Below are 17,796 nucleotides of genomic sequence, written 5' to 3' on the forward strand. Positions count from 1 at the left end.
GCTTCTGGGATATTTTCATTTTCGATTCTTCTCTCTCAAGTCCACCATCTACACGTTTCAAATTCACGACTTTCATACATGAACATGTCCAGAAGCATCGGAAACAAAGAGATGGGAACAGCTGATCTTCAAGAAGAACAGTTGCCTCAATACACAGAACAGTGATGGACTGTTTACTACGGTTTTGACTGTTGCTAAGGATTATTATAATTGCTGAACAGTGCAAAATTACCTCTCTAATATTGACAACACAGGTCTGCATCTGTGGTGCCTCTTGTCTTACTAAAAGGTGACAGAAGCTTTTCCTGAAGATGGGAACTTCACCACTTTCATTGTCATGCGCTCACTTAATCTAGATTTCACTTTTCCTTTTCTGAGTTTTTCCCTTTGCCCTTCGAAGATCTGTTCTGTACCATCTTGACAAGTGGTCATAGGGCCCCAAAATATGAACAACACAGAAGCAAGTTGCTGTCATGCGCCTTCCTCAATCATTCCAGTCAATGGCAACACTCTCTGCAAGCATCTCTGCTTCTGGCCTTCGTCTTATTATTATCATAACAGCACAAACCTATGAAAAAAAAATGCTCTCCATGATTCGTGTAATCTCTGTATCCCAGAAAGTCTGTCACTGAAAAGAATAAAGAGGTGGAAGAAAATATTAATCTTGTACTAGAAACAATGTAGAGAACTAGTTAAGCAGATTTAAAGCAAGAAATACAGCAGGAAGATGAACCCCAAGTTCTCTTGTTTTATTTGAGACAAGATTTCATGAGACGCATCACAGGAACGACAGCAATCAGGAGGTGTTTTTACGTGGGGGCCATGTGGAGAACATCTCCTGATTGGTTTCATACCCTGTAATGTTTCACAGGAAACCAGGCAACGAAACAAACCCTGAAATATCATATAAAGTAAGACCACTATCCACAAATTTCCAAAAGAAAATAGTGAATCGTTTGGCTGTTCCTCACTAGCTACTTCAATCTGGAAACGCGCAATTCTTCAATTATATATGCAGATGGTGAAACTTGTTTGCACTTTACAAATAAAACATCGGCGAATGTACAAACCTTAGTTCAATGGACTAAAGATTTATGATAAATGCCTTGGCTGGAAAAGTGTTTTAATATTTATCTGAAAAAAACTTGAGAGTTCCAATTCAAACTGAAAGATACAGTAACAGTTGGGAGCCCTGCTCGTAGCCATTTTTCCACCGTTGCTTCTGTAAAGGATTTTGAAATGCCATTTGGTAGAATATATTGTTAGAAAGTCTTCCTTTTGGCTTCTATCTATTCAGAGAAAAAGAAAGGGGAAAGAGAGCAGTCTTGAGCTGTGGAGCAGTTCTTGTAGCTGTTGTTCATGAAATAGACTTTTGTGATGGTTCCCTTTCATCTTTCTTGTCATAAGACTCCTCGTTTCTATATTAAAGCCCTATCTGCCCTTCCATTTGTTGCTTCAACTTTCTAAAAATGGTCCTGATTCTCTTCTTTTATCAAGGCCAGCAGTAGGAGATTGATGCCTTCTGAACTATTTACGCACATGCAATGTTCTGATCATTTTTTACCCAGAACGAATACATACAGAAGGAAGCATTTGAAACACTTCCATGATTCTGAAGTTAAGCTTGAGAACATGAAGATGATGCTTGAAGGTTCACTGCTGACCCACCATAACGAACTCATTCACTTGAACCTTATATAATTGAGAACCCATGTCTGTCCTGAAATAAGATAACCCTAGTCACCATTGAAACTGATCACAGGCTTTACCATCAACAATTGTAGAGCTGCCCTTGTTTAGTGTAAAAAACAGTACACTTTTTGTAGTTGAGTGAGTAAAAGAGCGAACATATAGAGAACAGAGGACAAAAGAAATAATCTCTGAGTAACCAACGACAAGAGAACTCAAATCGACAAGAGAACCTAAAGAGAAGTCAAAAAGACATCAGCGATAGGCAAAAAGAAACTGTAACTAATTGATGCTGACGAATTAAATTTCCAAGAAAGATACAAACAACGAGAAAATGTCAAGGTTTTTTTAAAACAAAACGTACGCGCGTCAAGGTTTTTAAAAAATAAAACATAAGCGCATCTATAATAAGTATATGTGCATGTGTTTAGCTGGTTTGGCCAAAGAGTTGTGATATATGTTTGAGGTCATAAGACCTGCCTAGACCAAAGTATGTCTTTTCTACTGGTTCCATATTCTTTAGTCCCACATTACTTCGCAAATGTGTTCATACAGGCCTGTACATATAGAGCCAAAGCAAGATGAGTTTTTTTATTAGATCAATCGGACCATTGGGATGGATTAAGATCACAACCATTGGATGGAAACGGTTACAGATCTTAACCATCAAAGATAAAAAAAAAAAAACATTATAGATATGAATCGGCAGATCAAAACGGTTACAGATCTGACAGTCAGATTGAGATCATTGATCTGAATAATCAAACCAATGTGGTTACAGATCTAGACGGTCAGACCAAAAGGTGTTTTTTTTGTTCAAAAGAGTAAAAAAACTCTATAAATAGAGCTTTAGAATGTTAGAGAGAAAAAGATAAGAAATCTGAGCTCTAAAAAGCATTCTACAAAGAATAAATTATTCTCTGTGTTCCAGAGAAAAATTCCAGTATTCTTGAAAGAAAAAGCGAAAATATCCACCATTCCATCAAGTTCGAGCAGTCAAAAAACTCTTGAAGAAGTTGTGGATCAGCTTAGCACCATGCATGTCTAAGAGGGCAGAAAGGTTTGTTGTATCTTGGGAAGAAATCGTCAGTATCCTATGTACTGTAGGAAGTAAGACATAGAAAGGTTTGTTGTACGGTGAATACATGCCTATGGCTTGGCAAAGGTATTGATTAATTATAATTATTTTTTGTCTGATTGATGAAGCGGATCAACAAAAGGTGTGCATCGACACCAGATTTAATTTGGGTTTATTAAAGTATTTATTTTAGTTCTATGAGTTTGCATTATATTATTTCCAACATTTTTGAAAGATATTTGAACTTCTAAAATGGGGAAATTAGAAAACTCACTTAACAAAACACTGAAAGCCAAACCATTTGATGGAAAAAACTTCAGTATATAGCAAAAACGGATGAAATATGAGTTAACAACTCTAGAGTTGTTCTTTGTAGTTGTAAGTGCCCCACTAGTTAGTACCCCGAAGACCATGAACCAACAAGATCACATGTTAAACATAAATATGAGAAAGATTATTATTGTTGTCATTGTCTAATCCTTAATGAACTAAGCAACAATTTATATGACATGTATTTTGATGCGAAAAGTGCAAAAGGTTTTTGGAAGACTTTAGAGTCAGCAAGACATAGAGTCTAAACAAAAAAAATTCATAGGAGAATATTTTACTTGTGCGATAACAGATGGCAAATCAGTAATCGATCAAGCACATGAAATTTAAAATATTGTTGCTAAGATTATCACCAAAGGTACTCTTATGGATGATAGAAGACAAGCAACTATCCTCATAGTCAGACTTCATGATCTGAAACATAAAAGAGAACTTCCCACATTAGACAAAGTGATGGTATCGATTCATATAGAAGAAAAATACATAAACAAAACTAAGAAAAACTTGGGAAACGGATCTAAAGTCAGTGGAAGAGGAAATTTGATAGAATAAAATAAGACTAACTTCATAAAGAAGAAACCCAAGAAATTCGTTGGTAAGCCTAAACAGAAAATTGAGAAGGAACAAAACAAGAGGGCATGATATGTCTGTAGAAAATCGGGTCACTTTGCTAAATAGTATAAACATAAGAAAAATAAAGGGCAATGTGATAGTACGACTCCTCAAGCAAGTAAGATAATCAAAACTAGCTCGGTTGGAACCGATGACGGGTTAGTAACAACTAACTTGGAAATAAATCTAACATTTAATCCAACCGATTGGTGGATTGACACAAGAGCAATTGTCCATATTTGTTCTTATATTTCCTCTTTTTATTCCTACCAGGAGATCAAAGGGAGAACTGTGACAATGAGCAATTCCAGTGTTGCTCAAGTGATAGGTGAATGAGAAATAGAGTTGAAGTTTACATTCAGGAACACTCTCACTCTTCACAATGTGCACATGCGAGACGTATGGAAGAATCTTGTTAGCGTTTTCCTTCCAAGTTAGTTGGGCTACAAATTAGCATTTGAATCAAATAATAATGTAATTACCAAGGGTGGGTCTTTTGTAGGAAAAGGTTATATTTTATATGGTTTATTAAAATTTAATGTAATTTTTGCCAAAAATATCAATGAGAATAAAGCTTCATCTTATGTCATTCTAGTTGTCTTTTTTTACTTATGGCATAGTACACTGGAATATATAATATGAATATTTAATACCTAAAAATAACACAGACTTAAAAAATAAGTGTGAGATATGTGTCTTATCTAAACAATTTGAAAAGTCATTTAAGTCAACAAGTAGAAGCTCCGACCTTCCAGAGCTTATACACACTGAAATTTATGAGATGAGCAGTATTTAGACCAAAGGAGAAAAAATGTATTTTATTACCTTTCTAGATGATATGTCTAAATATTGTTGTGTTTCTAATTAGGACTAAGGATGAAGCATTAGAAAAAAATTTTAATTTATAAATCAGAAGTAAAAAATCAAATGCAAAAAAAAAAAAAAAAAGACTTAGGTTAGTCAAAGGAGAAGAATATAATTCTATAGAATTTGGAAAATTTTGTGAGGAACATGGTATCATACATGAGACCATGACTCCTTATTCTCCTTAGTCTAATGGAGTAGCTAAAAGGAAAAGCAAATATTTTTAGACATGATTAGTTCTATTTTGCCCAGTTATGGTATTCCCAACAATATGTGGGGAAAAACTTTACTTTTATCTTGTAAAATACTCAATTGTATTCCTTACAATGACACTTAGAAAACACCATATGAGTTATGGTGAGGTAGAAGACCTAGTCTTACATATTTTAAAGTATGGGGTAGTCTTGTTAAAGCTAAATTTAACTTTAACATGACGAAGCTAAGTCCTTAGACTTACGATGCAACTTTCATAGGATATACAGAAAATAGCAATGCATAAAGATTTTTAGTAATACATTCAGATTTACCTGAAATTTTGGTAAATACTATTAAAGAATCCGATGATGTTGTATTTTTTGAAAATGTGTTTCCTATGAAAGAAAATAAAAAATTAGAAGTAGGAGAGACTTCTAGATATTGTGATGAGGATATTGAATTAGTATCACAAACTGAACTTAGGGGGAGTAAGAGACCTAGGATAGAAAATAACCTAGGAGATGATTTTTACACATTCCTCTTAGAGGATGATTCTTTGAATTTTATCGAATCAAGGAAATCTAGTGAAGCATCCATGTGGGAGGAAGCAGTTAAAAGTGAAATGGATTCTTACCTCCAGGGTCTAGACCAATTAGATGCAAATAAATTTTCAAAAGGTAACGTAATCCTGATGGGTTCATAGAAAAATACAAAGCAAGATTAATTGCTAATGGTTTTAGGCAGAGACAAGGGATCAATCTTTTCGATACTTATTCACTAGTCACTAGGATAACTACAATCCGAGTGCTTATTGCATTGGCTACATCATATGACCTCGAAATACATCAGATGGATGTTAAAACAACCTTTAGCAAATTAGAGGAAGAAATTTATATGAAACAACTAGAGGGTTTTGTAGTTCTTGATCTTGAGAATAAAGTGTGTCAACTAGTCAAATCTTTATATGGCTTAAAACAAGCTCCTAGGCAATGACATGAAAATTTTGATAGGGTAATCCTATCATATGGTTTCAAAGAATGTGATTTTGATAAATGTGTATATTATAAAATATATGATAGGTCTTTCATTATGTTATGTCTTTATGTTGATGACATCTAGATATTTGGAAATGAAAATATCAAAATATTATAGGTAAAGAAATAATTTAATGATAATTTTGACATGAAAGACCTAGGGTTAGTAAATATGTGGGCTTGCTAACCACTTTCCACGTCTAAGAGGGCATAAAGGTTTTGCTGTATCTTGGGAAGAGATCGTCAACATCTTGTGCATTGTAGGAGGTGAATCTCTTTTGAAGACAGTAAATATACACCTCAGACCTGAGAAAGGGAATATTTGATTATTATTGTTATCTATCTAATTGATGATACATATCAACAAAAGATATGTAGCAGCACTAGATTTAATTTGGGTTTGTTAAAGTGTTTATTTAAGTTCTGTGAGTTTGCATTATATTATTTCCAACAGAATAAACATGTGGAACAAACATTTCAAAACATGTGACGCATTACAAGGGACCGACAAGGAATCAAAAGCAGGCGATGTATATGCCTCGTTCACTTTGTTGTTTCTAGGTAAGTAAAAATTGGTATGACCCACCAAAAGGTGCATAACCTTTCTCATGGCATCATGAAGCAATTATGATCAAAAGCTTACAAGACAAAGGAAGAATGAAGAGAATGAGATGTGCAAGAGAGCTTTGATTGATTGTTTTTAGTTTGATAGTATATACCTTATGTAAATATATATTATACATGTCTAAATACAATTTGGCACAACTTAGAAAAGCTCGGATCTGTGATGATCTGATCTAGAGGAAAGTTTTGCCTTCTCAGAGAAGAATTTTGTCTAGGATAAGGTTTGTTCACTGTCCTTTCTTGTTTCATGTTGGTGGGGGAAAAAATTGACCAATATATAATCATGCATGTGTTCTACATCTCAGGCTTGTTGTTTGAGAGTGAGATTGTTGTGTAAAGGAGTACAACTCTACACTAGTTTAGGCTTGAAAAGATCCTTTACTAATTAGTGGGAAAGAGGCCTCCAAAACTACTATTAGTTGCTTTGGGAGGAATCAACTCTAACTTTAATATGGTATTAGAGCAAACCAAAATAATGATTGTGTTCTATATAGCTTTGTGTATATTCTTCATGACCCACATATGCTCTTCATGTTTTGAGTTAGGTTGTTGGTTTAGGTACGGATATAAGGGGGAGCGTTAGTGGGTAAAAGAGTCTACTAGTTAGTTGTATATGTGCCCCAGAAACTACTCTACCTAGTTGTTTAGAAGTGACAATTGTTGTGTGTGGGAGAATAGCCCTATATTGATTTGGGTTCAAAAAAATCTCAAGGTAATTAATTAGGAAGAGAAAACATGATCTTAAGAATCTTCAATGGATTCTACATCTCCAATATATGGTGTTTTGCTTTGCTCCAACAGATATGAATTAAAAATTCAGTATGTCTCTTGAGGAAGCTCTCATCATATATGGACTAGAAGTGGCCTACATACCTTTGTGCACTAACTCCATAAGCAAATCACAAAGAATGTTGTTAACTTTCATCGTAAAAAATCCTCTTTATGTACATTGAATTCACTTTACATTTTACAGATTACAGGATTTATACAAAGTCGATTACATCGATTACAGGATTTCCTCCTGTAATCTCTCAGGAGGATAAATCAGAGGATCTCCTCCTCTGATTTTTTGGGAGACAACTCATGCCAACAGTCTCCCTCAAGTTGGTGCATATAGATCTCTTATGCCAAACTTGTCAAGTGAGTTGTTGAAGTTCTTGCTGCATACTGCTTTTGTAAGTATGTTTGCCAACTAGTCTTCAAATTTAACAAATGGAAATTGAATTATCTTGGCCTCAAGGTTTTTCTTGATGAAGTGTCGATCTACTTCCACATGTTTAGTCCGATCATGCTGAACTGGATTATGCGAAATATCAATAGCCACTTTGTTATCACAGAATAAGTTCATCTCACGGCATAGGGCAAAGCCAATTTTGGTTAATAACCTCTGAAGCTAGAGAAGCTCACAAAGACCCTTAACCATCCCATGAAACTCGGCTTCAACACTTGATACTGCTACCACCTTTTGCTTCTTACTTCTCCATGTAACTAGATTCCCTCCAAAAAATGTAAAATAACCTATGGTGGATCTTTTATCTGAAATATTCCCTACCGAGTCAGCATTTGTATAACCTTCAACCCTTAGGTGGTTGTCTCTTGAGAACATAAGTCATTTCCCACGGAGGACTTTAGGTACTGAAGAATTTGACTCATGCATTTATATGATCTTAACTTGGACAGTGCATGAATTGGCTTACTACACTTATTGCATAGGCGATGTCAGGCCATGTATGGGAGAGATAAATAAGTTTACCAACCAACTTCTAGTACCTTCCTTTATCTGTTGGGACGTGGTTTGGGTATTCTCCAAGCTTATGATTTTGGATTATTAGGGTATCTACAGGCTTACACTCCAATAGTCTAACTTTAAATTATAAATCTAGGATATATTTTTGTTGGGAAAGGAATATGTCTTGCTTATATCTAGCAACTTCAATTCCTAAAAAATATTTGAGTCCTCCCAGATTTTTCATCTCAAATTTTGTTGCCAGTTGCTTTTGAAGTCTTACTATTTCTTCTTGATCATCTCCTGTAAAGATCATATCATCTATATAAATTATCAAATTTGTTACCTTATCTCCTTGATGCTTTAAGAAAAGTGTATGATCGGAGTTACTTAGTTGAAAACCATATTTCCTCATTGCCAAGCTCAGTCACCTAAACCACCCTCTAGAAGATTTCTTCAAGACATGCAATGTTTGTTGTAGCTTGCACACCACCCTCACTTCCGAATTTGCTATATATCCCGGAGGAATATCCATGTAGATTTTTTCTTTAAGATCTCCATGGAGAAAAATATTTTTAACGTCAAGTTGGTGTAATAGTCAATCAAGGTTAGCTACAAGAGATAGCAACACCCTAACAGTACTTAATTTGGCCACTTGTGAGAATGTCTCCTGATAGTCTACGCCATATGTCTACGTTATTATTTTACTACTAGCCTTGCCTTGTACCGTTCAATTGATCCGTCTAAACCCCATTGTTTTTTTACCTTCAGTTAACGGAACAAGACTATGTGTCTCATTTTTTTCATTAATGCCTCCATTTCTTTCTTCATAGCTTGAACCCACCTAAGGTCTTTTAGAGCTTCCTCAATACTTCTGGGAATATGGTGTGAGGAAAGTTCACTTACAAAAATTTTGAGGGGTTCAGTCAGTTCTTTTTTAGATACATAATTGGCAATCAGATATCTCAATCTTTGTTCCTTCACTTCAGGAGAATATTTGTTTGGTGGTTTGCCTAACAGGTAATTCATAGCCACTAATAGGAGTATTCGCATCATTAGAATTTTGTTGTGTGGCAGAAGTACTTACCTCACAAATATTCTCAGAAGATGGGTCGCTGGATATAGAGGAGAGGAGGGGTACTGGTACTTCAACTTATGGAGATGTCAGCTCTGGATTAGGTTCTGCTCTTCAACTTTTCAATATGTCATTGTATTAGTGTCCTTGAACCAGTCAAATGTCAACCAATTCAGTTCTTCTTCTCATGTCTCTCCTTGCAGAGAAGAATTGGATGCGAAAGGAGAGTAGAAAATATCGGATTCCATGAATGTGACATCCATAGTCACATATGTGCGCCGAGTAGTTGGATCATACCCTCAGTACCCTTTTTTATGTACCACATATCCCAAAAAAAGACACTAAATAGCAAAAGGATCAAGTTTCATTCACTGGTTTTTTTGGAGATTCACAAACACAACGCAGTAAAAAATTCGCGGTGGAAGCATCAACACCGTGGGTAATGAAACATAGGTTGACAAGACCTGTAGTGGAGTCTTAAACTCAAACACTTTGGAGGGCATGCGGTTAATAAGATGGAATGTCATAGCAACAACATCAATCCAATGGTGGCTAGACACGTGAATTCAAAGTAAAAGAGCTCGAGCAGTTTCAAGTATATGGGCATTTTTTGCTCTGCAATACCATTTTTCTAAAGAGTTTAGGGGCATGAGGTTTCATGAATCAGTCCATAATGTTGGAAATAATCACAGAACTGTTGATTCACATATTTTCTACCATTATCATATTGAAGAATTTGAATCCTATCGGTGAACAGAGTTTGAATCATTTTATGAAAGGATTGAAATTTATGAAAGACCTCATCCTTATGTTTCAACAAGTAAATTCAAGTCATTCGAGTGCAATCATCAATAAATATCACAAACCAGCGAATACTAGACAGAGAATATTTAGGGGAAGGACCCCACATATAAGAGTGAATCAAAGCAAAAGGGACCTCACTCTTATCCATACTTAAAAGATAATTGACTCGATGACGTTTAGGTAGAATACAAATTTCACCATTAAAGTCCAAAATTTACAAATCTGAAAATAAATCAGGAAACACATGCTTCAGATAACCAAAGGAAGGGTGGCTTAACCGACGGTGCCACAGCCAAATTTGTTCTAATTTGAGGTCACTCGGGTGGTGCATGTGATATGCTCAGCCTAGCACCCCCACCCTTCTTAGTACCACACCCAATGATATCTTTGGAGAATATCTTGAATAAGATAAAATACAAGATAAATAAGCACAACAAAATTTAGGTCTTTGGTAACTTGACTTACAGATAATAAATTGTTAGAAAGAATAGGCACTAGTAATGTATTAGGTAATGGTAGGGTTGGTGACAATATCACCGTTCCCACCCCTGTTCCTGAAGAAATAACTCCATTAGTATTGGCAATGCTAGTTCGTCGAGGAGGAGAGGTCTAAGAAAAATCATTCGCATCAAACGTCATATGGTCCATTGCTCTAGAATCAATTATCCAAGTGTTGTAGTTAGTCTCTCTATTAGATCCAATGAGAACATTACCTGAAGTAGAATTTGAACTATTGGCTGGAATAAGGGAAAGATGTGGCTCTGTTGCAGCCACTACAACCTTGCATGTGCCTTTATTATTCCCACCTACATCCTGGCGCTTTCTAGCCTAGAGTTCATGCCACCAATCGGAATACCCATGTAGCTTGAAGCAAGTCTCACGAGTATGTTTCGCATTCCCACAATCAGAGCATCTGGTTTGATAAAAAATGGCTCGTGATTTGGAATTGGAACCAAATTTGCCACCATGCAGAGAGATAGACCCAGAATAAATCGGAGGGTGTGAACCATGTTTGATGCTTTTAGATGCCATAACTGCTCCTAGTGTATCATTGAAACTTTTAGTCGTCATCACTGCTTGACGCCTCTCTGTAGATGTGAGTGTAGGTTTGCTCCACAGTTGGGAAAGGTTGTATCTGGAGAACATCACTTCGGATATGGTCTAGGCGATCATCGAGACCATCCAAGAACACACATACCCGCTCTTCTTGAACCAAGATGATATACTGGCACTCCATCTGGTTTGATCAACGGATTTCTATTCATGCCAAAGGCCTTAAAGATTATTGTAAAATTTTTCAAGAGAGCCACCGAACAATTTGAGACATGTCACATGTCGTCGGAGATCATATACCTAAGAGGTGTCATTGCCATCAAAATACGTAGTAGCAATGGCATCCCAGACCATCATGGCTGTCGAGAATCAAATGAAGTTGCTGATGATGGAAGAGTCCATGAAATTAATCAACCATCTTTTGACAATAGCGTTGTTTGTGTCTTGTCGACAAAAGGTAGGATCCGTCTGAGGAGGTTGAGGGAGATCATTGTTCAAATACCCCAGTTTGTCTTTGCCTGGGATATACATTTCGACAACCTGAGACCAGAGTGTATAACTTGATTCCAATTGGTGCAACAATATCAGTGATCTAGGTCAAAGCTGAAACTTTTCTCAAAGTTTTAGTCATTCTCGTGGTCAACTCAACCAAGATAGAGGAGGGCGAAGATTCACTGGACTTGAAGACTGTATCGGACATGGATAAAGACACATGAGATGTTCCTGCTCAGTCGCTGAGTTGACTCGGCTGAGAACAGACTGAATAGAATCCAGTCCGAGTCCGGTCAGAGGTGTTGGGTTCTGGGTTGACTCGGTTCTAAACCCAGTCCAAAATTAAAATCCACGCATCTCCTCCGCTACTGCAGTGATAGTCGGAGAGGGGTTTCTCGCCCGGGAGTGTTGTTCGAGAACACGGCCGCCCGTCGAATCACCGCACCTCTATTGTAGCGATCTTCGGAGGAGGATTTCTCGCCCGGGGAGTGACATTCGAGAACACGGCCGGGCCGTCGAAGCACCAGGTAGTGATGATGCGAGTGGGTTCGTCGGAGAAGGGTTTCAGACCGGTCGCCTAAAATCCTGATGTTATTAAATGTTCAGCCATTTTTTAGAACCTTCTTTCAATAACTTGGTGATGTTAAAAATGGCCAACGAAGTACAATCAGACCTTTGGTCTGTAAAAAGCTGTTTATGTATGTTTCTTGCTTTCTGTGATGGATTAAAGCACATATGGCGATATGATTGATAAAATTCTGATATTTATGTCCCTGTAATATTGGTTTCGACTTCCACAAAGTGAAATCATGAAATAGAAAACAGTAAAAATGACAGCTTGATATATCAAACATGTATCTCGAATAAAAGATACTACAAGAAGCTGAAAAGTTGCAAATGACATGTTTGCTTTCTGGCATGGAAATACTCGGTGCTCAGTTTCTTGTCCTGTAATTAAAACGTTTGGAAGAACATGATTGGATGGGGGTTCTTGTTTTTGCCAGTGGACAACATAAAATTGTCTGATGCATGGACAAAACGCATTATTTGAGGATCCATTCTCTCTCTCTCTCTCTCTCTCTCTCTCTCTCTCTCTCTCTCTCTCTCTCACACACACACACACACACACACACACACACACACACACACACACACACACACACACAAAAAAAAACACAAACAAAGAAGAGTCCAGTATCGTTTTCCCCATCATATACCCAGGCAGAAAAAATAATGGAAGCTCTCGATGGTTCACTTACTACTTGAGAAGAGCTCAAAATATTCTAATAGAGTGTTAGATTAACAGTGGCAGTTAGTTGTTCAATAGAAGTTTCAATGAAAAAGCAATCAGTTCATGGCAGGAGGATTTGAGCTCTGCCCAGTTTATTTATTTGTCAAACAGAATTTGAGCCTCAAAAATACCTTCTCATTATGTGCTTTTCACCTTGAAATCCGTCGATCTTGCGCACTTGACAATGTCTACAAGTTGGGTTACAGTGGCCTTGGACTTTCCTTGCCGCTACCACTTGAGATGGAGTCAAGATAATGTTAGCGGACATGGATCACGGAAAAGTAGTTTTCAGCTAGGAAAAGAACAAGAAATTCGGGAAAGAAAGTTGCAAGCAGCAGATGTTAAAATATTTTGCACAGTAAACCTCGTTTGAGGACAAGCGACAATAAGCATGGGACTGTGTGTCAGATGCGGGCATGGATGAAACAGACAATCCTTTGCATAGCACAAGAAAATGAGAGGCCAAGGATGGCATTGGTTGATGTGAAGGGTCTACGACAGTTTTCCTTTCTGTTGATTATTAGTGGGAATCAACTTCTCTGGGGCATTTAAACAAACATATGGAGTCTCAACCATACAGATCTTCTGTGCTTCCCTGGTGAGCCATAAGAACTCCAGCAGAGAAAAATGACAAAGAAATCTCATCAAAAGTGTACACCAGGAATTCATGAATGATCAGAGAGTCTGTCCATGAGAGGCCAAGGATGACATGAGGAACCCTTTAGTGGGTACTGCATTCGAACACTACTTGGAAGTGGCAACAAGATGTCCAGCAATAAAAATCAATAGAAAATGAAACCCCAGCCTGAGTAAACTTTGCAGCAGAACCCAAATGAAACCCCAGCCTGAGTAAACTTTGCAGCAGAACCCTTTACTGTGTGTTTCTCAAATATCTGCATTCTCAACAGATGAGTTTAACTAGTGGCAATACTTTACTAATCATCTCAATCATTTACTGTTGCAGTTTCTAAATAACCAGCTCTTCCAGTAACAAGTGGCAATACTTTACTAATCATCTCAATCATTAACTGTTGCATTTTCTAAAGAACAAGCTCTTCCTGAAAGGTAAAAAAAAAAAAAAACCAATAGAAGACAGAAAAGGCTGTGGAATAGAATAAGAAAGAGGTTGAGAAGTGGAGCTACAAATTGACAGGGCACGGGAGACAAGCCTACTAGATAAAGGCAGTGTTTCATCAGTCCTGGTCTCTCTTTGTTGCATCACCTTCCTTGACTTGCTACAATGAAAGAGAAATAAATAAATAACTGAGCCCATCTCCTAGGTCTTGGAGAAAGAAACTGACTTTGTTTGGGATTGAGAAAGGAACTGGAGGGTCTTAGATGAGATGGTTTCATCAAGAAATTCTAGACAGGTTTTACTTCTTTTAACACAAGCCCTCCATAAAAATATACATTTGATACTATATATTATTTTACATAAGATACTGCAAGCATGGCTCTCAATTTTCTCTTTCTAGCTAATCTTGTTTTGCATTTGAGCTGAGTTGAATGGAATGCAAAACTGCATTAGCAACTGAATTAGAGATTAGGGTAAATTAAAAAAAAAAAATCTAATTATTTATAAATTAAAATTTCAGATTCGAAGTTACATTCAAACACAAAAGTTTTACTTGTATTTCTTTTTTGTTTTTCTTATGTGGGTCAGATTCAATTCGGATCGGATTCAAAATTCGAAAGCTTTGAATTAAAGTGAAATGTAGTAAAACAAATCGATGAGGTTTATGAGAGTGGGTAGTGAAAATATTAATTTAGTTTAGAATTAGAACTATACCTGACATATTTTCTTATCCTCAAGTGGTTCCATAGGATAAGAATTAGAAACTTACTAAGCAAAATAAGGTTACATGGATGACTAAAAGGAATTGCTCTATCACATACCTTGAGATTTCATATGGAGTGTCTCATAATTTTCACTCATATGGAACCCACGTATATTAATAGATGATCCTTATCTCCTAATATAAAAATGTCAGATCATATCCGAACTAGCATTATTCAAACCTTACGAACAGCTAATAAGGGGTTGCCAGATCCAAGATTTAAATCATGTGTACAAAACAACTTCCATCTTATTTGATACCAAGTTGTGCATCTACTTAAACATCTTTTTTCATTTATTTATCTTATTTCTTTTCTTTTCTTTGCCAAATGATCCCGATTTACAGGGATCCTTTGAACTCTATTCACATTAAAAATCAAATAAGAACAAGAAGAATTTGACTTTGGTGATTTCAGTCCCTTTCTTGACATGGGGATTAAATAAAACTTAAAAGAGTAACCAAAGTGTTGACTTCAATCTGATCGTGGCTCTACAAAGAGCGAAATCAGAGAGAGAGTGAGAGTTGCAGAAGGAAGGAATGGAAAGAAGAGCCTGGGTGAGAGGGATATGGGAGATGGTGAAGGACATATTATGCCAGAAGCTCCTCACATACCACCTTCCTTCTCGTCTCCTCCTCCCCGATCAATTTTCCGGCCTCTGTATCATTGTTACAGGCGCCACCAGCGGAATAGGGCTCTGCACTGCCAGGGCTTCTTCTTCATGGCCTCACCCTCGTCTTCATCGAGCATCGACTATTTACTTTGATGTTCTGTACAAACCCAGACACTTTAAAACCATTTCTTCTTTCTTTTCTTCATTCGATTTACTTGAAACCATTAATTTCTGCATCCGAAAGAAACAAGTGTAAATCATTGTTCATGGTTGACCACTCTCGCCAAATCTTTTAAAGCATCAAGCATCAACCTGTTAATCACTCAGACTGGACTGAATTAACCCAGAACCTAGTTTTTCTTGTCTTCCATTACTGCAGCCAGATTTTGTTTGTTTCGGTATCCGTTATTGGTTCCTGATAGAAAACCGTTGAAGAGTTTTGATTGCAGAGAGCTCGCGCTGGGTGGCGCGAACGTGATAATGGCATGCAGAAACACGAAGGCCGCCATAGAAATCGCACGAGGGTGGCAAAAGGAGGCTCCAGGCCGCGCCAATCTAAACGTGGAGGTACGTAAGTGCGCATCAAGAGATTCATACTTCCTCCGACATGGCTTGTCTTCTTCCTCCGTCTGTTTTCCAGACCTGTAACGCTCTCTACTGCCCATAAACGTGGAAACCTGACGGCAGGTGATGGCGCTGGACCTTCTCTCCCTCTCCTCCGTCCGGAGCTTCGCCGGCGAGTGGGAACGACGTAGAAAGCCCTTGGACGTTCTGATCAACAACGCCGGGGTTTTGCTCATGGGAGGTGAGACAGCAACTCGCACAAATCGTTAAACGATAACATATTGAATTCATCGTGGTGATCTCAGAGACGCAAAGAGGGTTCCTCCTTGAACCCAACTTCTAACAGAAGAGATTCATAAACAAAAACAAAACAAAAAAAAAAGTTTTGATGGATTGTTTTATCTTGGTTTTGTACTTTTGACGAGAAAAATTAAAGAAAAGAATGGTGTTTGTCTTATCTTTTATCAGAGCCACAGAGATTTTCTAAGGATGGAATAGAACAGCATCTGCAAGTGAACCATGTGGCTCCTGCACTGTTGAGCCTCCTTCTCTTACCTTCTCTCCTCGGAGCCTCCTCTCCACGAATTATCAATGTTAACTCCGTGGTAATCTTACTATTCTCTTTCTCTCTTTTTCGATTGTAATCCAGAAAGCCCTTGTAATTGATTTGGAGTAATTGAATTCAATTCAGGCACATCATTGTTCAGTCGTGGATACAAAACACTGGAACCTCAAAGTTGAAAACTCCAAATTCAGCAGTATAAGAGCCTACGGAACAAGCAAGCTAGCACAGGCACAGACCCTACTCACCCTTCTTGATCTTTTCCTCACTTCCCATATCTTGATTAACTAGTAATCACATCACTATTTTTTCACTTCTGCTAATAAGAAACTTTTGTTCTTGTTACTCATAGAAGTGGAATCTTCAGTTTGTGCATGTAAAGGAATGGTTTTTTGCTCCTTATTTGCAGCTCATGTTCCTCAAGATTCTTGCTATCAAGCTCTTGGAGAAGAAGGCTTCCATTCAGTGCATTGCAGTGCATCCAGGGATTGTTACAACCAACCTGGTGAGCTTTCATGACTTTTTTTTTATTGAAAAAAGGTTATCAATATGGTTTTTGTTATTTTTTATACTAAGCTAGCAAATACAAACATCAATTCAAAAATACTCTTCAGGTTCCTGGGGTTAGAAAGAAATCATTCTGGAGGTTTGATCCAGCTCAAGGTAATGAAGCTCCAACAACACTCATCAAAGAGAGCTTTTTTTCTCTGGCTAATACTGCAGAATTCTTACCCTTGTTGTGTTATATAATTAGGGGCAAGAAGTGTTCTGTTTTGTGCCACAGATGACCTGGTTGCAGACAATCTTGTTAAAGACTTTGCCTACTATTCAAGTAATTGTAAGCCTGGGAAAGTTTCACCCCAAGTAGGAGATATGAACTCCTGCATAGAAGTTTGGAAGGAGACATTGGAGATCTCAAGGGTTAAAGCTGATTATGTTGAGCAAGTGTTTGCCAATCGAGATTAGTTGAGGGATTGGTATACAGTTTTACAGTCATTGTAAATCATTTTTTTGTGACAAAAGGTACCCCTCTAGTTTTAAATTAATCAACCTATATTAATGTCACACATAAGTTAATAAATTCAATCTGACTCCATTTCAGCCACCATAGTTATATGAATTAAAGGAAGGACAAAAAAATCTTTTTTAAACCAAATTTTTTTCGAGGCTTATAGCCCTAGTCCAAGTGCTCATGTTTTATAACACCAAGTTTTTATTTGGGACCAAGGTTTATGTAAGAACAAAAAAAGGTCATTACTCTAAGGTGATCTATCTTCTCTGGATTAAAATGGATTTTTATTAATTCTTAAAAATAGAAAGTTTAAAAGATAAAATAACATTACATGATCACTTC

At 37.1% G+C, this 17,796-nt stretch overlaps 1 protein-coding gene across 1 annotated transcript; it reads left to right on the forward strand.

Annotated features, from left to right (window-relative positions):
• Positions 1 to 15,242: 15,242 nt before the first annotated feature.
• On the forward strand, positions 15,243 to 17,408 carry LOC137951309 (dehydrogenase/reductase SDR family member FEY-like). The gene is made up of 8 exons (XM_068797891.1): positions 15,243 to 15,409; positions 15,763 to 15,883; positions 16,004 to 16,121; positions 16,349 to 16,485; positions 16,572 to 16,673; positions 16,852 to 16,947; positions 17,057 to 17,105; positions 17,197 to 17,408. Exons 1-8 carry the CDS (start codon positions 15,243 to 15,245, stop codon positions 17,406 to 17,408), a joined length of 1,002 nt encoding a protein of 333 aa, XP_068653992.1.
• The last annotated feature ends 388 nt before the right edge of the window (positions 17,409 to 17,796 follow it).

The sequence above is a fragment of the Aristolochia californica genome, unplaced genomic scaffold, assembly GCF_029961685.1.
Source record: "Aristolochia californica isolate CCGP_79_NKW_82.1479 unplaced genomic scaffold, dmAriCali1.0.hap1 SCAF_15, whole genome shotgun sequence".
Taxonomy (NCBI): Eukaryota; Viridiplantae; Streptophyta; class Magnoliopsida; order Piperales; family Aristolochiaceae; genus Aristolochia; species Aristolochia californica.

Excerpts from the sequence above, each read along its gene's own strand:
- LOC137951309 (XM_068797891.1), top strand. The coding sequence starts at position 15,243 with ATGGAAAGAAGAGCCTGGGTGAGAGGGATATGGGAGATGGTGAAGGAC. Across the intron at positions 15,410-15,762 it reads GGAATAGGGCTCTGCACTGC|CAGAGAGCTCGCGCTGGGTG; the intron begins CAGGGCTTCTTC and ends GAGTTTTGATTG. Across the intron at positions 16,122-16,348 it reads CGGGGTTTTGCTCATGGGAG|AGCCACAGAGATTTTCTAAG; the intron begins GTGAGACAGCAA and ends ATCTTTTATCAG.